This window comes from Diadema antillarum, unplaced genomic scaffold, assembly GCF_040938485.1.
Source record: "Diadema antillarum isolate AM-2024a unplaced genomic scaffold, OU_Dant_1.0 scf00000053, whole genome shotgun sequence".
NCBI lineage: Eukaryota > Metazoa > Echinodermata > Echinoidea > Diadematoida > Diadematidae > Diadema > Diadema antillarum.
Genome location: NW_027270942.1, coordinates 2,566,923 through 2,591,371, shown reverse-complemented (window position 1 = coordinate 2,591,371; position 24,449 = coordinate 2,566,923). Strand labels below are relative to the sequence as shown.

The window sequence follows — 24,449 nt, the reverse complement described above, 5'->3', positions numbered from 1 at the left end:
TTATTTGCATGTTACATGTGATACTGTATGCATGACGTACAATTATGTTCCATGAGGAAGAAGATATGTCATGTGAAGATGATATGGAAGATGATATGTCATGTGAGTGTGTATTTTATTGCCTGAAACCCAGCCAGGTCTCAATTGCACAAATCCACATGCATTGTATGGATGAGGCTTACTCTTACATACATCAGATCATAAGCTTGAACTTTGAAGAGAAGGCACACTAAAACTAATATTCTGCTTGTTGCCAATGTATGTTTGTTCTTTTTCCTATCCTTACCAAGATATATTTGCAGTAGATAGACTAATAAGTTTTTATCATTATCAATTGTATCGGGAGTTTAAAAGATATTATTTTCTCTCCTTGTATCAAGAGTTTTAAACAAATTTACATTCTACCATGATTACTATCAGGAGCTTAGAAAAATAAAACAATGTTGTCAGTGTATCTAGTGTATATTTTACTTAATTTGAGGAGTTTAGCTGAGAGAACATCGCACAACAGATGGCACCATTTGCATCAATCAAGAGTCTGGTAATGAGACTACAGCACACTAGAATTTGATAGTTATCAGTCTTGGAGTTGATATCATGGCACTGTACGACCTCATATGACCTTGTGCACTTTGGGCAAAGTTACAGACAGTATTAGTTACTCATATCTTCACCCACATGATGTTTCTAATCTCTAAGATTAAACTCAAAGTTGTAAACTTTGATGGTGAGCTTGTAGTTTTAAATTATGACGCGCGTCCACACAACACCTAATCTGTGAGATTAAACTTTCGAGTGAAAATCCAACTCGATGATTAAACCACAGAACCGGAATAAAAACATACACGTAGCACCAGTAATAAACCCGATAATGTGCATCAAGACAATAGTGTACAACACGCACTGGAGGTTGACCTAGAAGCTAAGGGAAAAAGGGATTCACATACCGTATGTCCAAAAAAAAAAATTACAACGGTACCCTCTACAGCGATAACTTTAAAAATAGTGAATCAATCCAAATAAAATTTCGGAGTATGAAACTACATGTATCACTCATTGCCCATATCTTACAGAAAACCCCATTCAATTTGCTACAGTGGTCAAAGAAAAATGAGGAATTTTGTAGAGCATGTCAGGAATCTCTTCCCTCCAAGTTCTGTCTGTTGTGTTCACGTATAACTAATATATGCAGTTCCAAGAGTATCTAAGTGCTAAACTTAAAGGGAATCAGACTCATGACATGCCTTACAACACTCCACATTTCTCTGTGACCGCTTAACCAAATTGAATGGGGTTTTCTGCAAAATAGAGCTAAGATGTTATATTTTAAGACCCTGAAGTACATATTGTAGCATTTAGTCGGTTTAATCATATTGGGTGTTATCAATGCGAAAATCCGATTGTAATTTTTTGGGGGACATACGGTACAGTAGAGGTCATGCTATTAAAACTTTTCAGTTTGTTGATTATCCTGATTATCTTGTCCACATGATTGCTAAGCTAAGCTACTAGTAGGGACCCCTCGTGGCTCGTGGATAGAGCTGAAACCCTTGAGAAGATGTCTTGTGGTTCTAGCCGTGGACTAATCTTTTAAGATTGCTATCTAATAACCTTCCAGTGCATCCACACAGTGCTGAACTGCAAGCTAATCATTGAAGTTCAAAACTTTTTGATCAATTTTAAGATCAGAAATGTTGTATGACAGTAACTATTGTTTTTAAGTCTCCAGACAGTTATTTTTGTAAGGATAAAACACTGTATGAAGAACTTCAGTCAGAGTATTTTAATTGGTAATTATAATCTCCATAAACACTCATTTTTGGTTGGATAAAGGAACAAAGTTACAACCAAATTTCGAGAACTTGCTGTAGAGTGTAATGTACAGTGCAGTGTCATGGTTATAGTGCTACAGCTGTACGGACACGAAATCACCGTTGTTTAATAGCTATGTGTATCCAATGATAAAACATGGAACCTTTTTGATAAAAAATACAGTTGGTAGGAGTTGGTTATTTAAAAGCAAAATATTATACTTGTCATGAACTCATCATTTGTGTTGATCTTGAAAAGGCATTAGGTAATTTGAGACCATAAAAAATGTATTTAATTTGACAGTACATACTCAGGCACAACATTATGTCACTACAGTGTATGTTTTATATGTCACTTTTTTTTAACATAGAAAACAATGCTTCTTTGATTATTAATTATATGCATTCAGATGGTTATCTTGTCCGTAACATTCTTGAAATGACATTAATTACTTAATTTTTTGTTGTTTCACTGTATCATCATGACAATAACAATAACAATAACAATAACAATCAACCAACAAACCATAATGAATCACTGTTGTCACATGATACGGTGCAGTATTTGTGCACATGGGTATGTCATGCTCAGCAGGACCCCGAAACAGATCAAAGCATGGGCTTGTAATAATACATGAATTCATGATTGATAGTTCAGCAAAACAGGGAAAATTGCCTGTAGTATAAAGCACCATCTAAAAGAACTTGATGTACAGTACATGTAGTTTGTGCAAGGGCAGCATACTGCACAGAGTCATGACTCAAGGTCCAAAGTGCAATTCCACATATCTGCACAATTAAGCCAACCATCTCTTTTCTCTAACTCTCTCTATCTTTCTGTCTCACAGTCATAAAAGTCCTATTTCTTTCAATGTCAACAGTCTGTAAAACATGTGCGTGCAATCATGGGTGCACCTTGTTTCCCATCGTAAAGTAGACATATGATTTCCTGAAACCATGTTTGATTTTTATCATAGCTCCTTTATCTGTACACTAAACAATGGATAATATATGAAAATATATGAAAATAATTTACTTGCGGTAATCAGTACTTCAAAATAGGGTTCATTCTAGACATTATCTGTCAAAGCTTGACTTTGTGCACACCCAGTGTAATGCCTTGTTGTGTAGAAATGTGTAGTATGCCATGTGCAATACATCATTGTATCCTGTATTACAGGATGTATGTGGCTGAAATTATATATTTCATGGTTTCTGCTAGTTATATTTCTCTTCAATAATCAGCAATAACACCATCATCTCGAATTCCCAAATAACTTTTCTCCATTTTCTTCTCTCCTGACAGACTTCTGAGAGTACGTACAACGAGTACGATGACAGCGCCCTCACAGACATGAGTGAAGGGACGTCGTCTCCCAGCCCCCTGATCAGCGAGGCCTACATTCCCAACCTGGAGATGGACGAGGGGGTGGAAGCTCTCATGGGACTGGACTTTGTGCCAAAGTGAGTTCTGAAAGTTGCTGCAATGCAGTGGTTGTGGTGCCAGTGGTAGATGTGTCCATGTAGTGGTTGCATCAGTGCATTATTATATTGCTTGTGGTGACGCATCGGTTGTGTGAATTGTTGCCTCCACTCTGGCAAAGTGAACCTTGATACATATCATTTGTGGCAGGGTTGCTTGAGTGCAGTGGTTATGGTAGTTGGGGTAGTGCCCTGGATGTGGCAGTGCACTGATTATGACAGTGCAGAAGTTCCGGAACAAGTGCTTTATGATAAGCCTTACGATTCTCCCAGGAATTTGTGGTCACATATAACAGTCCCACATATCCATTTCTCTGTCAACCCTGTTTCAATCTACAGACAATGTCAAGCATGTATGAAAGTCTCTTTACTGTAACAAGGGTCTTTCAATTCATGATATGCTATAGGTGAACAGAAATTGTATGGCAGATTTGGGAGAAAAAGCACTTGCACATATGTTCTGGGTATCCCCAAAAAAGCAAGCTAAACATCTATAGTCTGTAGAAAGACTATGGGATGGCCATAGCACTCTGTCAGTAGCCAGCTCCCTTGAAGATGCAAGATGGTGGATGCATTATCAATCGATCCCACTCAAAGGCAATCCATTGCAAGAAAAAAGGAAGAAAACAATCAATATGTCTGTGATGAAGGGGGGGGGGGGGTATTGAGCACCCGAATGCTGTTGTCTGTTGTATTCTATTATTGATTCCCCCATCGTTTTTAGGCAGCAGTCATGTGGGACTGTGAATGTGGTATGGCGGGAAACCATCAGCTCCAGTGACTGATGGTTGTGTATCTCAGCTCTGCAAATCAATCTTTATTTGCATATAAACAATGTACAAGTGAAATTTAAAGCTGTCACAAGGTATCAGTTCCAAATTACATGAATTTGCCACCTCCTCCCCACCAACCCCACCCCACCTTCACCCGTTGCGTACGAGCCCTGAGTATACTCGGGCAGGTGTCTATGGGAAATGCGTGTCGTAGCAAAGTCATTCTGTCCTCAATGGGTTAAAGGACACAAAATTAGATGAGTTCTCTGATGTCATTTTAAAGGGATGGTACAGTATTGGTGGAGATGAGAATTGGGCTATTAACTTTTTGCGAGATACCAAGGAAACACTTATGAAATAGTACAGAGCATACCATGTTAAGAGGAATTTAAAGTTTGATGAAAATCGGGTTTGAAATGACTGAAACATCCAAAAACAAAGTAAAACAAAGCGATCATAATAAGAGGTGGGTCCCACACTTTATTAGAATCGCTCTGTTTTGGATATCTCAGCCATTTCAAAAACAATTTTCATCAAATAAATGTTGAATTCCTCGTGGAATTACATGCTTTTTCATATTTCATAAGAGGTTTCTCATTATCTCACCAAAAAATGTTAGAAACTTGAAATTAGGTCTCAACCAAATCTATGCGATCCCTTTAAGCAAGAGTAATGAGAACTTTGTGTTGATTGTTATGGGCAAAGGATATTATTTGATTTCCACTGAATGGCAAATGTAAATTCATTGTCAACTGATGTGTTTTAGTGTGTTTCATATACAGTGTTTTATAATTCTTTTTTTCCTGCAATAATACTCACACTCTTTTCACTCTCACCTTTAAGTATCAATCACTTCAGAAACAAATTGACTGATTTGCAACGACAATACTAATGAAATGAAAAATCCCTAATTGCTTACAAAACTGATGATAAGAGTAATGATGGTAATGATTAAAAGTAGGACAAATTATGTTGTTTGTTTAGGTCATGATAATAATGCAAATGTTGATGATGACAGTGGCAGTGATTATGATGGCAATGGTGATGATGATGATGATGATGCTAATGTTGAAGATGCTGATGATAGTAATATAATTTTGTTGTTAATAATAATAATAATAATAATAATACATACAATTTCTATAGCGCCGTTCTCCACTTTGATTAAATGCTCAAGGCGCTTTACAATTGTACATCAAAGCAAACAGATTGAAAATACAAGTACATCACAGTAATAGAAGAAGGTAAAAAAAAAGAAGAACTGTAAAGATGATGAGTTGTATTTCAGAAGATGAACGAAACAGTCATATTAGAGTGTTCTGGCAAATTTATACAATTTTCCAAAATTTTAAGTTGGACATTTCGCTGTTGCAGAATGTACGCAAGTGTAAACAAGAGCAAATGACAACACCAAGCAACTATATAGGTGGTATTCTTTTCTTCTTCTTGCCAGCCATGACAGCTCCATATGCAAATAGACATTTACGCAAACAAAAATTTGCATCTGTTTCATAAGGACTGTAACATCTCTTTCACTTTCTCAAGGTCCCACCAGTCAATGCCATTGATTTTCCTTCCGGCAAGTGTGGCTGGTTGCCCTATTCTTCCCCCAAGAAGACTGAAAGACGTCCCCATCAATCCGTTTTGGGTTCCCCTGACTTGCGTAGACAATGGCCCCTAATCAAAATTGTTGATACAGAAAAGAAAGCGAAGGAAATGTGCCACAATTGATGGTATTGATACGCTCAACTGGTTCCATATGTCTGTTTGTCAGACCCACCAGTGTCTCTAAGCAAGCAAAGCTCAACAACCATATTGCAACGTATGTAATACTGACAACTTGAAAACTGTTTCATGAGAATGTACAAATACTGTGTATTTACATAATTGTGTGTGTGTGTTTGTATGTTTTTACCTCCAAGAATCCATTGTAAATTTGACATTTCCATTCAGTTATTTTTTTTTTTTTTTGATAACTGGGAAGAAAATCCAAAGAAGCTTGAATCTCACATTTTTGTGAGTTATATGGCACAGTCACTAGTACACTTTTCTTGAATCAGTCAATACTTTCTGATATTACCACTTTGATATAGTGGGTATATAATGCAAACTGCGTCAACTACAGTATCTATTCTATCTATCTATCTATCTATCTATCTATCTATCTATCTATCTATCCATCCATCTATCTAGATCTATCTATTTATTTCTCTCTCTGTACATATCTGTTTTATTCTCTCTTTTTTCTCTCCCTCTTCCCCACCCCTTCTATCTGACTTGAATCACAGCAGTGTGAACAGTAGAATTGTTACTGAAACATTGTCTAAGGAGGTGTGATATTTTTCTGCTTTTTGAGTCGCTCCCACAGCTGTACTTAAAGCTCCAAGTCCAAGAACAACCACACTGACATATAGTATCGATATTCTGTCCGAACACTAAATGACAATATGTGCTGATGGAATGTGCAGAGTGAGCCAATGAAAACTGCTATCTTTTCTCTGTTGTACTTGGCTGTCATTTGATATGAAAAAAAGATACTTCACTTCTTTGTTTTCTTTTTTTTTTCTTTCTTTTTTGGCACAAGGTAAACCACACATGCAACTTGATAGTTACTGATCAATGTGTCATGTGAAATCCTTTTAGCCATTAGTAAAAAGTGAAGGAGATACATGTATGTTTCAAAACTGAGCAGTAGTTAGCCTGATTTCAGACCTCTGTCTCACATTTATATGTACATTGTAGTAGACTTGGGCACTACCTTTGGCCATTATTACTGTAAAACGTGATATTTTCGCAGCATGAAATATTTGCGAGTTGCCTATAACATTCAATACTGTACATATACTAGTAGTGTAAACAAGCACTTTCGCGTGCATTTTAATTACGCAAATCTTGGCTCTCGTGAAATTAAAATGCATGCGAGCATTCCTTGTTTTTACTGTATTTGACTTCCTGTAGTCATAATGTAAAGATGTGGGTATTTTTTTTTCATGATGACATCTTGGTGCTTGCATGAAAGCTAGGCAGTTGAAAGCGAAAACAGAGAGAACTGCCAGGTCTTCCTGATTCCCGATTCAAGAGGTTCCCTGCAATGTCAACTCTCATTTCAGTTATAGATTCAGTTATTAATTCTGACTATGCTATAATAACAGAGACTCAACTTTAAAGGGACAAATCTTATCAATCTTACCAAAACACTATTTTTTTTACTGCTTAAATACAATGTATACATATGACAAAACATGTCAAATGGAACATATTTCTTCTCAGATATTTTTAACAAAATAGAGACTGTATACAAAATTCATCTTCCCAGAGGAGGAAACATCGATATAGAGTGTCATTGAATATAGCTATGGGTATCATAAAAAAATCCTTTTTTTAGTCACAGAAATTATGTCTGAAGAAACATCTAACGGTAGTGATTGGAATACATTATTGACTGATAATGTATCATGTAGTCCACCAGCACAGCATGATTCGCCCATTGTGGCCCCAAACTCAGCCTGCCAAATACAGGAAATAAAGGCCTGCACTCCATAGCATCTTGAAATACTGGCATTCATTTTGTTTGAATGTAAAAGGTTGATGAAATATGCTGTTCTTTTAATAGATTTCTGCATTGTAATCTATGTCACAAGTTTATCATATCAAACTTTGCTTTAAAAAAAAATTGAAAAAGACAATTGCCTTTGATGAATGAATGCATGTACCTAACAATGTGTCATGAGGTTTTCTGATGTATTGTGAGAGGTATCCAAGTATGCTCCAGTTTTTGTGTGATGTGTAGGCCCATGTATTTAAAAACTCTTTGAAAATATACAGACGAGTCAATGAGTGCATTCATACAGATAAAATTGTGGGATACAGTAGTTAATGATGGCCCAATAATAGGTGAAATGTGGTTGTCCCAAGTCCTGTGAGAATACCATAACGATAATGAATCATACTTTAGAGTGCACATTCCAAAAGACGAACCAAATATATATATATCTACATCCACCAGAGTTGGTATTGATTTTGGTATTGTGATAGCTGCGGGATGAAAAATATCCCCCATTGTACCCTGAGTACCTCACCCTTTATTTCAGGGCCATTGTGCCCCGCTGCCAGATGTGTTTGCATTATTCATGAAAAGTGGTGTCGCCGCCCAAAGCTGATCAATATTAGGCCGACCCGGGCCTGGAGTGGGAAATTGGGCACTTCAAAGAGGGAATTATGGGCATTTATAGACACCTCATGAGCCTTCTGGGAGGCGAGGCCCAGATGTATTTCTAAAGATGTCTTGACGCGAGCCGAGGACCAAAGTAGTGCATCTCTTATTTTTTTCTTCTTCAATGTTTGGGATTTAGGGAATTAATGGGTATTCTAAAACCAAGTAGGTTGCATTGTGACGGAGAATAGTGATGTGGCATAATTTAAGTCAGCGTCAGAATAGCACTTCTGGCCCCATGTTGTGGCTCCTCGCCCTGTCTCATGAGATTTGCATTTTCTTTTTTCATCCTTTTTTCTATTTTTTGATGAAACACAGACAACCCTACCCTTGGTATAGCAACCCAATCTCACCATCAATAATCCACAGTCCACTAAGTATTCCATGCAAGTGATATGAGCACAGCATATCCTTAGCAGACTAAATTACAGCATGTGAACATCATGGATTGTTCCTGTGTGGCAATTCCTGAATCTTGATGCAGACTGTCTCAAGAAAAAGTGAGGTTGCTTGTCATATCACACATGTGATAGGCCACAAACATTATATTAGTGTCAAATTCACTGTCACAAAATGTTATTGATGAGAGTGACTTTTCTTTAAAACCTGCTGAAGACGAGTCGCAAGTATTCTTGGGCTGTATGCATGGCAGTACATGCTCTGTGTATCACACTTCAACTGCAAAGAATATTGTGTGAATATATCATGAGTGATATGAAGTGAAACCTTCAAGGTTTCCCATTAGTACTGATATTTTACAAATTTAAAAGATAGATCCTTTGGTCTGAAGGCTCTTTTTATGTCTGTATACAGCTGAATATGACCCTTCGTGTCCAGGAATAGCACTGTAATAGTCCATCAATAGCTCGTAACTGCTCACATATCAAGCAGTGGGAAATGAACGTATCCTATAAATTGCTTTCTATTTTCTTCTGGTGGCCTGGTAAGTTATCAAGGAGTTGCCCCAAAAGGAAAGGTGAAATATGTGCAGCAAATTTATCCTATACTATGCCATAGATTTATGAATATATGGTGATGCACAATTATATCAAATCGAGATCAATATCTCAGAACTGAAAAGCCAGGTTTAAGGGACTGTACAGTACTCGTTTAGGTGGGGATTCATGTTTTGAACATTCCTATGTGAGATACTGAGAAATTTTTTATGAAATATGAAAGAGCATGTAATTTTAAGACGGATTCTACGTTTATTTGATGAAAATTGGTTTTCAAATGGCTGAGATATCCAAAAGAGTAATAATAATAAAAGACTACAGGCCACGTCTTTTACTGGGATCTCTTTGTTTCACCTTGTTTTTGGATATCTCAGCCATTTCAAAACCGATTTTCATCAAATAAACTTTTGATACCCCTTAGAATTGCATGCTCAAATGACATCTCATAGAGTGGTTTCTGAATATCTCGCAAAACGCTAAAAGCTAAATCCTCACCTCGACCAGAACTGTACACACCCTTTAAGCCTGGGCTGCAGAACAACTTCACATTCTGGCACGCAATTTCATGTCTGTTACAAAATTTTAAATTGTAGAAATGGCATACAGATATAACAAAGTTTAATACCAGATGTGTTAAATGATGGACTTTACAAACCCTTTGATGCTATCAAAAACAGACAGGGCCAAAGATGAGAAACTGACGTACTCTGAAGTGAATATTATCTAATAGGTGATTGCTCAAAGTTCAAACAAATGAGGCATTTTAGATTCCCGTGTAAACAGAGGGCGGGGTTTGTAGATTGAGTGAGATATTGGTATGGGGTGTGTGTGTGTGTGTGTGTGTGTGTGTGTGTGTGTGTGCGTTTGTGTGTGTGTGTGTGTTACTGTAAGCTGTAAGAAGTGCAAATCTCACAGGTGTCGTGTTTACACCATGCCCTTCCCATCTTACAGGTACAACAATCAAATTCATAATCATTTTGTCATTGTTTTGAAGCAAGAAGGGCAATGGCATTTTCTTTCGGGGGGGGGGGGGGGGGATAGAAGAGGATATTCTTGAGGTAAAATATGGTAATGTTGGATTATTGCTTTCATAAATAGGCTTATATCTTGTCATGTACTTCCTGAATCTAATCTTATATTTATTAGTATTTTTATTTTGAAATGGATTATATGACTAGAAGGATTTGAAAATGCAATCACTAGTCAGAAGACATTATGACCCATTGAGGATGGACTGATTTTGGTGTAACACACATTTCCCGTAGACACTTGCCCGAATATTCACGGTACTCGTCTTCAATGGGTTAAAATTTTTGTGAGCTTTTAGTATGTGATTACATAATCAAATGTTGGCACACCATTACCCCTGAAATTTAAGCTGCTTACCTAAATGTGGATGGGTTATAGCCTTATACTTCATATGTTTTGCCTTATGCATGCATATATGTTGTGTGGTGTTTGTGTATATATTTTTTATGTGTCTGTGAGAGGAAAGAAAGAGAGAGAGAGAGAACCTGGGAATATGGAGTGGCTAACAAACTGCCCATTTGGTAACCTGTAATATGTAGTGTCTTTTACAGGACCTGTGAGACACAGCATGCAAACAGGCTAAATATTATTACTTGGATTTTAGAGTATTCTAAAGAATAACCATACATCTGTGCCATTGTCAGGCTTTACAAATATGTATTACACGAAATGTAGTAGTTTGGTCTCAGACAGGCAAAAGCACAATAATTTTCTCATTTCTTTTATCTTGAACCCATCTCCTGTTATGACTGGGCATTTGTACTGTATATTTGTATTTTTCTCTTTTTTTTGGGGGGGGGGGGAGGGATTTTTCTAGCCTATAGGGCATATGTAATTTGTTTTTCTGTCAAGTGAAGCAGAACCTTTGTTTACCCCAGTTTTTCCTTGCACAGTGTGAAAACACAATTTTCTGCCATATGTTTGTTTACTTTATGCCCATATTGATTTTTTTTTTCGCTGTCCCTTTTTTTTTTAACCTGTTGGTTGATTTGAGATTTTTTTTCTGTGTTTTTACTCTCAGTTGCCTTCCACAATGGTGAATTCTATTTCCGTAAACTGTAGACTGCGGTCCCTCTTTGCCCTTGGACTAGATTCCTGTGATAACAAGCTCTGATAAAAACAACAACTAGCAGCGAATCCACAGCTATGACATACTAATGCTGTGAAACAAGGAATGTTCGTATGCTTTTTTATTTCACGAATTTCATGAGAGCGAAATCAGAGTGTAGGCGAAATCAAAGTGCATGGCAAATTTCTTGTCTACACTCATTGAATACGCATTGAATACGAGAGATAATTACTGTAAAACGCGATATATTCACAACGTAAAATTTTCGCGAATTGGAGCCGATGGCCTTTTTTACAGCATGAAATTTTTGCAAATTGCCACTGGAATTCAGTGTATATAGTGCAGACCAGAACTTTCGTGTGTATTTTAATTTCGCAAATTTTGGCTCTCACGAAAATTCACGAATGCATGCAACGCAGACATTCCTTATTTTACAGTAGCCAATATTTCATGCTGTGAAAAAGGCCGTTAGCTGCAATTGTGAAGAATTTCATGCCACGAAAATATCTAGCTTTACAGTATGCAGTATTGTATGGAAGTCGTCATCTGAGGAAACGATCACCCTGCTCATACTGAAGCAAAAAGGGAGTTGTGAAGCTTCTTACAGCAGCCTCGAGCTTTCAGCTCAGTATAAACATACAGAATTCAGAAAAGAAGATCTCTGATCAGGTCCGATCAAGTCAGGTTCTGAAACCACCTATACGGGATGGTTTCAGAGCCTGCTGTGCATAGCAGCCTCAAAGAGCATTGGCTGCATTATAAATGCTAGGGGGTCGAGAAGCCGCTTTTTTCGCTGAGCGCGGACAGTATCACTAAAGGTCATTGCCAGCTAACGTAAACAAACCAGCTCTCGTGACCAACCGCGGCTGATAAAACCGTACAATGTGCACACCTCTGCACTCAATCACATTTGCGGTTATGTAAGAAATTCAAAAGCCTGCGTCATGTGTTGGAGGGAGACATGGGTAACATGAGATTGGAGCCAGTCGCCATGCTCGGGCAAAACCAGCCCGAGCAGTATAAACAGACAAGAGTCTGTTTTTTCAAGCGGACTTTCGAACCTCCCCGAGGAGGCTCCGAAATCCACCCGCAGCGTAAACATAAAATGTTGGAAGGAAAAGATTAATGAATATGCAGTAGAATGTATTAGATTAGGAAGGTGTGTTGAGAGTGATTTGATTTTTAGTCATTTTTTTTTAATAGAAGAGAGTTTTAAAGCCATTTCTGACTACTTAGAATAATAGATGTATTTAGACAACTTGCTGGCATGATGAGTTTCCTAGTCTAATGAAAGTTGAATTGATTTTACTTCACAAATATGTGATTTGCCAATGAAGCACAGTGTTATGATTACATACACACATGCATACCTGCTGCCTTGTTTACCTTTGGGAAAGTGAAATGAGCTTTCAGAGTACTTGCTTTTTGACTCATTGGACTGTAAAATTGCCAAAATATCCCACATACAGTTTTTACTATAAACTAGACACATAATGATATTCATGTTGTGAGTACAGATTTTCATTTTTTTTTCTTAATGGTCATTTGTCAATAACATCATTTCAAGTTATGCGTATTGCTTTGTGATGGAGATTGTTATTTTATTGGTTTTCTGTGAATATGTTTATAGCGTGGAAGCAGTGCTTCTATTGATTTCTCTTCTATATTTACGTGTGTCATCTTTCAACTTTTTTTTTTTTTTCTTCTCCATCTTCGCAAATTCCATCCGCCAGCACTCAAAGCATTCCTGTTCCTGTGATCAAGGGCTCGGAGGAACGCTACGAGGACTTCGGTGAGAGCGATGCGGGAATCGAGGTGGAGGTCACCGAGGCCAGCAGTATCTCGGACTCAGTGGAGACGGCTGTCACCGACCGGCAGACACCGACGAACGTACTCAATGGGTAAGGCTGCGATTTTCCACAAAATGTGCGACGGATCACTATGTTTGTCTGCATGTTTTTAATTTATTTGTTTGTTTGCAGACTCGGAGTGACGGCGTAGCTGTAACATTATCTGCGTATAGTATCAAGTGTGAGCAGCAGACTTTATTATTGCGATACACAGCAACATTGATACGGTGGATGAGAAGATGTTTTCAGACCGTGGTGCGATGCGTCGTGAAAAATTGGCTGCCTCGCATTCTCGCAAATTAAGGATGGAATTCTCGAGTGGAATCACAGACCAAGCCAGCCACAGGCGATTTGAATCTGTCTCCTTTTGTTATCAGAGATAGTGTTAAGACAGCCATCATGTTACACACACAATTTTTTACATTGAAGGAAAGTGATATGCACATGTTGCCATTTTGATGATGCGTGAGATTTGTAGCCTTTTTTTTCCCCATCATATACCTAGGAAAGGTATCAGTTACTCGGCACTCTCGATTGCTTAGGCAGGATCTAAAGAAAATCCTGACTTCCAGGCAAAACACATCACAACTGAGAAGATAACAGCCTGAGACATCCCCACAGAGCTTGTAGGATCTGCTATTCATACCCCTGCAAGTCCACAGTAATCACCTTGGGATTGTTATAGCAAGCCAAATCTAAGCCTCGAAAGGGTAGGGCAATGCATCATTTTGTGACAATATCCCATTTCAAAATAGATATTGTTGTATTCTATTGTTGGAGCTTTTATTAGGAATGAACATTAGATTCTTCTGTTTATACTTCTCTTTAAATGAGTGGAATTTTGCATTCTCAAGCAGTAAATGTAGTTTTGATTTGCATACCCTTCTAATATCAATAAAACTTTCTGTTTTAAGTGTCAATGTTTACCATGTAGAACTTGGAAGATTCACTTTCAGGCCACTGGCCAGATATGAAATGTGGAAAATAATACTCTCTCTAATTTTCCCTTCAATTTTTGGAGTCTTTTCACCTACCAGATTTCCCCAAGGGCATAGTTCAATCATAAAATGGAAATTTGAGGATTTAGTCACCCCAATAAATCTTAGGACTGCTTTAATACATGTAGGTGATTTAAAAAACCAAAGGAAGATTTGTTCATAGAGATGGAAGGTACCAAGGGCAGTTAGTATGCTCACTATCCCTATGTGTGCTTGAGTGCTGGTTGGCACAGAAAACCCCATAGCAATCTACGCACAGTCCAAAGTTCCTGGCACAGAGAGGGTTTATCTTCTGTGTGCTCGAATAAATCCTTTCCGATTATAAGTGTACAGTAACTGTTGAGTTGGTGACGTGACCAGGTGAGGTAACTCTATAATATACTGTATACGCTGTTATTTTTGCATACAGATATTTTCGCAAATGAGGAGGTCACAGACTGTTTTGCGAGATGTTGTTTTCGCGAATTGACACCTATGCCAATTTAAATGTACTATAACTCTAGTGTCTGGCGACATTTTTGCGTGTTGTTTAATTCGAGATCCAACTTTGATTCTCGAAAATCGCGAAAATATAACCCTCACAAAAATAACGGCTTATACAGTATCTGGCACAGATTTCTTCCTGTGGTAGTAGAAGCAAAAGAAATGCAGTATAAAAGGATTGCTCTCCCACATTGAACTTTTTCTTCAAAGCAACTAATTGTAAGGTGTGTATGCAAATGGCCATGACCTTTAATATCCCACCAGCATCCAAATATCAAGTGAAAACACAGATGTGATCAAAACCAAATTCTCTCTCAGGGGTTTGCCCCTGCCCCCTCTCTCACAAAAAGAGAAAAATATTAAAGTTTTGATATCTTTTAGGGGCATACAACACATCAACGGATAACAACAAATACAGTGACAAAATCCAATGATGAAGCATGACCAATTATCATGCCCCCTTCAGTTGCTAGCTCTAATTGCGCTATTACAATTTAACATTTTAATTTAGATAGTGACATACTCCAGCATCACTGCTGTTTGCTTTTTATACCCCCGCCAAACGAAGTTTGAAGGGGGTATATAGGAATCAGCGGACGGTCGGTCGGGCGGTCGGGCGGTCGGGTGGTCGGGCGGTCGGGCGGTCGGTCGGGCGGTCGGTCGGGCGGTCGGTCCGTTGCAAATCTTGCGTCGCTAGCTACTTCCTCAGTTTTCAACCGATTCCCATAAAACTTGGCACAGATGTGTGCCTTGGGTTGTAGATGTGCAAGACGTATTTTTTGACAGTACCCAAAAGTATGTTGCCATGGTAACGGCATATTATGGGCAAAAATGGGTACAAATCTTGCGTCGCGAACTCCTCCCACAGTTTTTGATCAATTTTTATGAAATTAGGTACAGATGTTCATATGAATATGTTAATGTGCAAGACACATATTTCCGCAGTGGCAAAAAGTGCGTTGCCATGGTAACGGCATGTTATTGGTAAAATATAGGGCAAAATGCTTCATGGCAAAACTGCTTCATCAGTGTTCCTCCAATTCTCATGGAATTCATATTGAATGTTTGTCTTAGGATATAGGTCAGCATGACACATTTCTTGACAGTGACAAACAGTATGTTGCCATGGTAACAGCTCACATATTATGAGCCAAAATGATGGAAAATTTTGTGTTGCAAACTACTTCCTCAGTTTTTGCCCAATTTCCATGAAACTTGGTACAGATGTGTGCCTTTGGTTGTAGATGTGCAAGACGCATTTTTCGACAGTACCCGAAAGTACGTTGCCATGGTAACGGCATATTAATGGCAGAAGATCAAGGAAAGATCTTGCGGATTTAACTTCTTCCTCAGTTTTTTGACCAAAGCTTATGAAATGTTGTTTTGACCAAAGCTTATGAAATGTTGTTTGGCGGGGGTATAACCAGTCGCTGTAGCGACATTTCTAGTCTGACCTTTACATGGTGATATACATAATGGAAATACTCTAGATATTCTGGTTTTTGTCATTATTACAATTTTACTTTGTTTCTTCAGGAGAGCTTGTCATTAAGCTTGATCTAATAGACACATACGCCTCCAAAAATTTAGTGAATGAATGGTATGCTATAGATTTTAAATTGCTGCCACGTGCTTAAGCCATAAATATAAGTAATGCTTACAAACGAGTGTGTAAATTGAGGACGACACGGGGTCAGCGATGTGGGGTTGACGCATTCAGTCTGCAGCAGGCGCAGGTTTGTCGGAACTTCATCAACACCAAATTGGCAACATCTGCTAAAAGGAGCACTAAAACGTTAGTGCCCCATCCAGAAGCTGTGCACTTTTATTGTGTGACGTTGGGTTGGACAAGTGTCCTTTGCAATACTGTCGCACACTCAATCATCTCTGTACGAGCCAATTGAGTAGAATATGATTTCGGAAGTCTCCGTCATTGGCAAGGGCAAGTACTTTCACAGTTGATTGGAAGGAAAAATGAAAATGAAGATCTCAGTAGATTTGATGAATGCAGGCCAGGGGTAGATGGTAGGATAAAGAGATAGACAGATAAATTCGTGGTGGAGTGATTGACAAAATTGCTACCCACATATTAGATTTTTTTTTTTCACTCCAATACTGATTAAGTTGTCACAGATATGACTTTATTGTCATGAAGCAAAGCATTTGTTTTATTAGGTCATAGAAATAATGGGATATGTATGTTAATTTTGAAGTGAATTGGAAATAATACATTTATTCATTAAAAAAAAAGCTATTGATATTATGCTCTAGCTTTGGTACGCTCCCCCAAAGTAGACTGTTTTTTTTTCAATTGGTACAGGTTTCTGTAAGTATATCTCATGTACTTTTGTTTTGCTGTTAATTGTAGGGGATGATAATTAAGTTTGATTTTACAAAATTATTTCCTACCCCTACTGGGTTTTGATTTAAAACATTGCAATAACCAAAAATGATGCTTCAGCTATATACATTTCTGTAGCAATTTTTCATTTTTTCATTTTTTTTTTCTGGCGTGGCATTTTAATTCAATCACAGTCCTTTCCTTCATGAGAGGGCTTAACCACTACAAAAAGTAGGAAAAACAGGGTGGAAAAAATGCTTCTGTTGAGTGAAATGCAGAGAAAAATCAGTTATGATGAATAATTTCTGTGTCACTGACGTCAATGCCTGTCAGTTCACAGAAAGAAATGCGACGCTTTGGAGTGTTTTATGTATAGCATGAGCAGCCAAATCTTGATGAGAATTCAACCAAATTAAAATGCATGCAGTGCCTTTGTGCCTTTGTTTTCATACAGTGTAATCGATGTAAAAGCCATAATTTTTTAACTCACTTGTACATAACCACACCCCACTGTCTGCAGATCAAATATGCTATTATAAAAGTCATTCCCTAGTAATTATACATGTATTTGAATGGACACCAGTGTTTCTATTTGTGCCTGGTACTGATGTGAGTTATCATATTAGTAGGCGAACTATATTTCCCTTCTCACTTCCATGGATTGTGAATTTCTTTAAATTGTGAAAATAGAGTATTTGCAGGTGTGGTTTCCGTCATTTATGTGTTTATATCTACTATGCTTTTATTATCATTTCCAATGGAGTATCATTTGTCAGATCCAGAGGGGGGTACTGTTGCAAATCCCAGTATTATACAAGCTGCAAGCATGTGTGATTTTAAGGGCATGGTATGTTTTGTCGTTTGTTATGTTTTGTTTTTGCATATATCATGAAGCAATACCAGTGATATCCTAATAAAAATCTGTTTCTGTTGTTGTTTTTTGGTATTGATTTGTTGACAATACAGATGTCCACATTGTTTATATAGAGACTTGCAGATATATCCATTGATAATATTAACTTGCGGCAGACTTTAATAAAAGGAGACTGTGGGTGGTAGTGGTATATAAAATTCTATCAGTGGGATTCTACTTTATCAGCTTCTTGCAGGCTGTAGGTTATCTGGCTCTCTGTTTTTCGCATTCTTTTTATTGGTTTATTTTCATATCACTACTCCATGAGAAAAAGCCGGAACTTCACGGAGAGTTCATGACCGGGTGAACCCAGAGGGTGCAAAACCATATGGCCGGGGGAAATGTGATCGGTAGTCTCTGTTATTGAGACACTTTTTTGTCCAGAAGATTTAACGTGAAAGTGCATGTCAAAGCCATACACATAAACTATGTTTCCAGAGGAATTCTGTTCTCTAGAGCAACTTGTTTTCAATTTGCTACAAACAACTAAGCAAGATGCAAAGTTGACATACCCCATGGCAATGCAGAAAACCTTTGAAAAAAGGAGATCTTGCAAATATCATGTTGCATAACATTCATGACATGAACATTTTGTGCGTTTCTTTTCAGATTTTTGCTTTATTTTCTTAAGTGAGACTTTGCAAATTTGATTTGGTTGTTGTCTTCTAGCAGACAAAAACATTCTTCTGGTTGTTTATGTTGGTCATGCTATGGAAAATATTTTTCTCTCTACAGCTATTTTCCCTCTTTCTCTTTTATTTAATTACCTCTTAGCCTCTGGTGGAGGCCAAGTTTAGGTGGTATTTTCTTTCGAATATCTATAACAGTATCTATCATGTTATAGTTTAGCATTGCTATGTTTTGTTTTCTTTTCATGAAAGCTGTCTCACAGTTTTTAGGAAGAACTTTTCTCAGAAGTAGGTTTGAAATGCTAAGACCACAAGGCAATTGATATTTATAGAAACCAGATATAATCTGTTTTGCCCACTTATTTGGCTACCAGGTATGGCATACTACATGTTTAGGAGCAAAGTTTGGATGCAGCACTCAGAGTTGAAAAGGAATTACTGAGGATTTTAGTGACTTTCCCTGTTCATGCTAGGTCTCACACTTGTAAATAAAGTGGAGTATCACAAACCCCATCACTTTTTCATACCAAAGATAATAAAATATGTCTGCGGGTAAAAAAATAAAATCAATGTAAGCATGTTTGTCTAGTCAAGTGTAGATGATGAAGGTGAATCCCTCTACAAAATGCACCTTATTTGGAGGCTGAACATGCTTTCGTTTAAATTTTAGGGGACTACATAATATATATCAGTGTTCAGAGATTGATTTCTCATATCTTTGCTTTGATAGTGTTCACAAGATTTTTACTCTGTCATGATTACATAATATTTCCAGAGATGAGTGCTGTGCGTCCTATTCTGTTTAATTCACATTCCTTCCACTACTCTGATGGGTAGTATTTGTTTTTGTTGCCAAGGCAACTGCAGTATTCTGAGTTACATACCTTCACTCAGGGTAATTCTTGATAGTATGATATACTATTTTTCATTATATTATATTTTATTTCATTTCCAAAGTTATGTACATGTTAAGTCTCTAATATGCTGAATATATGACTGATAGTTTAATTGCAAACGCATTTCATGAGATGTAAGCATGTAGGCGTATACGCATATATGTTTCTCTCTCCAAGTGGCAAATTTGTTTGGGGGGGGGGGTTCTGACATAACATTAAGGATATCCATAGTTTCATTTCCATAAAGGTACAGGTATCTCCTCATATCTTAGTTGTGGGAGTATCATATTGAGTCTTTGTTGCACAGGTCGTGCATTTATAATGTATGGGAGGATCAGAATCAAATGCAGCCTCTTTCATTCTCACCCATGCTATCCTCGCAAATCCGTATCAATAATTGAGACTTCGCCCTTCTTGAAATAGCTCAGGTTTAATCCCATAGAACAAGGACCACCTCAATGCACCATTGACTAGTACACATTTATGTTGCTATGGTATAAAAGGACAGAGTTTAAACAGATCCTGTCAGATCCCCCTGTGTACCCCAGTGTAATTTGTCTTGTGCTAATCGGAACTTTGATGAACGTCTCCCGGCGTTGTAATCAAGACGAATTTCAGGACCGTGTGTGTGCATGGCCTGGCTCTCATACGCCGCAGCAATGTGTGAAAGAGGAATGATGGGAGATAGAGAGGGAGAGAGAGAGAGAGCTTGGCACATTCAGTCTCCATGGCAACATGGTCCTCTGGTTACAATACCTATGCCGCTGAACCTTCACCGCTGCGGTGTTGCTACATGCAACGACGCAGTGGTGCGGGGCAGAGCGGGTAGAGTGTTGCACAGTATCTGTATAGGTTGACATGAAGCTAGTCAGATTACCGCAATGCACGGGAGTGCAGCTGCATACATATGTGCTGTGTATACTAATTACCTAAGTGTTTACGTTGGTGATACTCTTAGTTGATGGGGGGGGGGGGGGGGGAGCATGATAGGGGTTACTGCATTGGCTTAGATTTCATTGAAATTTGGTTGTCAGCCGTCAATTCTAGGTAGCTGTCCCCCTGTGCAGAGAATTATGGTGACCTTATGCAGACTTCTAATTGCAATAGACAGTATTCGACAAATGTCTAGTATTTAAAATGTATCACTCACCTTATAGATCTCGCCATTTCATCATAGGACAAAGAAAGCTCAAGAAAATCAAAGAACACTTGTATGTCCACTATGAATTCCCTGCTGCTCCAATAAGGTCATCAATAGTGTCTGTTAATAGTTCAAAAATTTGTTATGAATCATAATTTGCAAAGAAAATGCCTTTAATAAAGAGTATTGATCCATATTAAAGATGGGCGACATCAATGGCTAATGCAAGGAGATTGACACCTATGCACTCAAACCATATGTCCATGTTTTCATGTGCATTTGTGATCGCATTGTGTATACCCCATGTGTGAATACAGTCCCAAGATTATGCAACATATATACCTTTAATGCCCCGCCACTTTTTGTTGAATCACTTAGCATCAATGCTGTACACAAAGCCATCATACAACATGTTATGCGAATTTAGTGTGTTTAGGTGTGCCACGGTTCAACTTTTCATTTTCATACTTTACAGTCTTTTTAGGAGGTTCTTGTCATAGTCTCCAATATCACTCATTGATTATATTCACTGATCTGTCATTTGCAAATTATGTCAGTTAATTTGTGTAGTGTCATCATTGGTATGTATAGCTCATTACCATAATCATCCTATACTTTGTTTTATAGTGTGAATTCAGCATCTTGAGCTAGAAATACATGTAGGTCATTGCATGACACAAACAATTGATAACATCCTATTTTCAGTGTGAGAATGATTCAAAAGAGATTTCAAACTCCCCAAATAAAGCAGTTCTGAATTGCAATGATTGGACAAACCTGTACCATTGATTGGACAAACCTGAGGGCATCAGAAGAAAAAAAAAATCCTTCTTACTCGCCCTATTTGCCCAAATGAGCATTCAGGCAAATGGTCCCATACAGACAAGTGCATACTTGACTTCATACTTTCGGAGTTTTAGTTGCCCCTAAAAGGGCATATGAGTGAGTTGATAGAGATCAGCATCCTACCGTTGATTCAGTAGTTTTTGTTGGTTTTAATGAGTGTTTATATGCATATGTATGTGTTTGCTCGAGTGTGTATGGATGTCATCACATGGCAACGACACAAGCATACACTTTTCTGTTATTTTCGATTTTGAAGACCATATATTGATAAACGTGTTTAGCACGCATATCTGTATCTTTTATGTGCCGTTTGAACATCATACAGAAACTTCTGTTGAATGTGCATATGTGTGTGTTCCATCCACTTTTGCAAGCAATTGAAATACAATTTGTTTGGAAAACGATAACTAGGGGCTGTGGTGTTTCTACTGGTGTTAATTACATCATGGTTCTCTCCGCAGGACTGCTTTGGTTCCCTGGCACCAAAAGTATTTCATTTCAGCACCGTTGCGAGTCCTTGCCCCCTTGTGATTTACATTTGCATACCAAAATGATCAAGACTAACTTGATAACATTGTGGTTTTTTGTTTGACTCTCTATTTCTTTCTATGATCTTTACTGATTCCTTCTGTCTATATCTCCTCTGTCTATTCATCTTCTGTCTTTCGTTCTGTCCATCTGTCCTCATCTCCCCAGCCTGGTGGGTTACGACGGTCACAAGCCCTTCATGTCCAAGAAAGACGTTTGGTCCCACGTCCATCAAAGTCACCTCCTTCATCGCCACAAATGGTACTTGTTTCTCCCAAAAAATGCTGAAAAAGAGCACCTTGGTCTTCAAAACTGTAGTTTTGTCTTGTCCCATTTGTTTGGTATCGTGTTTTGTTTTGTTTTTCCTCTGTCAGAATGCTAGTTTTGCTTTGTTTTTTTCAGCATATACAGAGAAAATATGGTGCTTGCGGCTCATATTGTGTATTCGGAATGTTTAATATCGTATGTGCACGCTTTCCTTGACACCATTCATTTTCCACTGGAGGCATGACTCTGATACTAACAGTCCCGGAATGCTGATGAATATCATCATGATCACGAAACATTTTTTTTCCTTTTGTCTGGGAATGTTGAAGAAATGGAACTTTCATGTTTCACCCTAACATTTTCAAAGAAAATTCATCTACTGTAAAACATGACATATTCGCGGCATGAAATTTTCGCAAATTGGAGCCGACAGCCTTTTTCGTGGCATGGAATTTTTGGGAATTGCCACTGGCGTTCAATGCATGTAGTGTAGACAAAAACTTTTGCGTGCATTTTAATTTTGCGAATTTGGGCGCTCGCGAAATTCGCGAAATTAAAATGCACACAAAAATTCCTCGTTTTACAGTATTTCAAAGGGGAAATCCAGTCCAAATATAAGTTAGTCTGATAAGAAAGAGTAAAATATTACGAGTTCAACAGTGATATTTTGATCAAATTTGGATGAAAAATAAGAAAGCTATGACATTTTGAAGTTTCGCTTATTTGATTGTTATTAGGTGTTTGCATTTTTAACATACAAATATGATAAGTTAAATGTAAATGACATTTATTCAAATCAAATCAAAATGGTAGGATTGTGAAAGAGTTTACTGAAGTAGTACAGCCCAAAGTCAAAGGCCTTCTTGCATGGAAGCAACATGCTATTGTCTACAAACAATACTGTGATGAACTTGAAAAAATCAAAACATGTCACAAAAGTATCACTCCCATGTCATATCCCAAATCTATTAAAATTCTTCCATAGAAACTGAAATTGTTCAGAAGCTGAAGTACATGAACAGTGAATGTTAAGAAATTGTATTTGGAATGGCACTGTCCTGCATCTTACATCACTTTTTACAATGTTTGATGATAGTATTTTGTGGACATTCTGCTAAAACAGGTTTCCTTCTCATGTAATATGCAACATAGCTTTAATGTTCAGAAATTATATAAGATGATCTTTCAAATTTTACTCTTTGTAAAAAAAAAATTAAAAATGACTTCATTTTCAACAGCATGCTGCCTTGTGATTTGATTATATGATTTCAACATGACTGGAGCATGCTGTGTTCAAATTTACTATGGATGAGAGATAATAGTATTACAGAAGTTGACTTTAATTGCATGTCCATACAATTTTTAGTACAATACTCTCCTTTTGCGTGAATATTAGATACTTAAATCTCTTAGGGCATTTTGTAGTGCTAGTCAGTTATTATTTAATTCAAAAAGGGCATCGAAGCTTAATCTGAATTATTTCCTGTTTCAAAACCGTTTTTCCCTTGGGGCTTGTACTTTTGTTTTGGGGTTGTTCCTTTTTGTTGTTGTTGACCATTAAGAAGTTTTTTGCCGCCATCTTGACCCATTAGCTGTGTTTCACATTTTACAAAGGCTGTCATATTTCTGTGTAGGAACGTCCATCACCACACTATATCTATGGACTGTTTCGGTTGTCTTATTGCTCTTCACATTGCAGTGTTGATTTGAAGCTAACCTTCCATTCTACATTAAATAGCATAGCCATTTTTGTATTAGACAAGCTATTCAGGCATATAATTATCCTTCTGTCTTCAAAATATGTAGGTGTTCCTGTGTTTACCTTTTTATTAGTATCTGACATTTTAAACTTTTCGTGACTTCTTCGTGACTGCTTTTACACTTCATAGTATTGAGCACGAGTCAAACCCATTTATCTTATTTTATGCAACCATCACCATGATCATACTTCTTATTATCTTCATTCATGTATTCCATCATCATAACTCTTCATAGAATTAGTTGACTCAAGTACAATAATGATGAGAGTAAGATTTCAACCGCAGAAAAGAATTTTTGTGCGTGCTGGAGTATAGCAAGTTTATACATATATATATTACAGATCGCAGGAATATGGCTGCATGGGAATCAAACTGCCACTCGGCAGGTATGGTGTGCACAGAGTGCAGGGAATATATCGGGGTGTGTTCAAGATTTCTGAGTTCATTCATTGATTTGTGCTCGG

General features: G+C 37.6%; 1 protein-coding gene across 1 annotated transcript in view; it reads left to right on the top strand.

The window, feature by feature from the left end:
* The window catches only part of LOC139715713 (rab11 family-interacting protein 4-like), a 74,509-nt gene that overhangs the window by 28,267 nt on the left and 21,793 nt on the right, over nucleotides 1-24,449 (top strand). Inside the window, exons 4-6 of the mRNA XM_071627265.1 lie at nucleotides 3,118-3,275; nucleotides 13,067-13,234; nucleotides 22,127-22,219. Of these exons, the coding sequence (XP_071483366.1) occupies nucleotides 3,118-3,275; nucleotides 13,067-13,234; nucleotides 22,127-22,219 (419 nt within the window). The remainder of the gene's footprint in view (nucleotides 1-3,117; nucleotides 3,276-13,066; nucleotides 13,235-22,126; nucleotides 22,220-24,449) is intronic.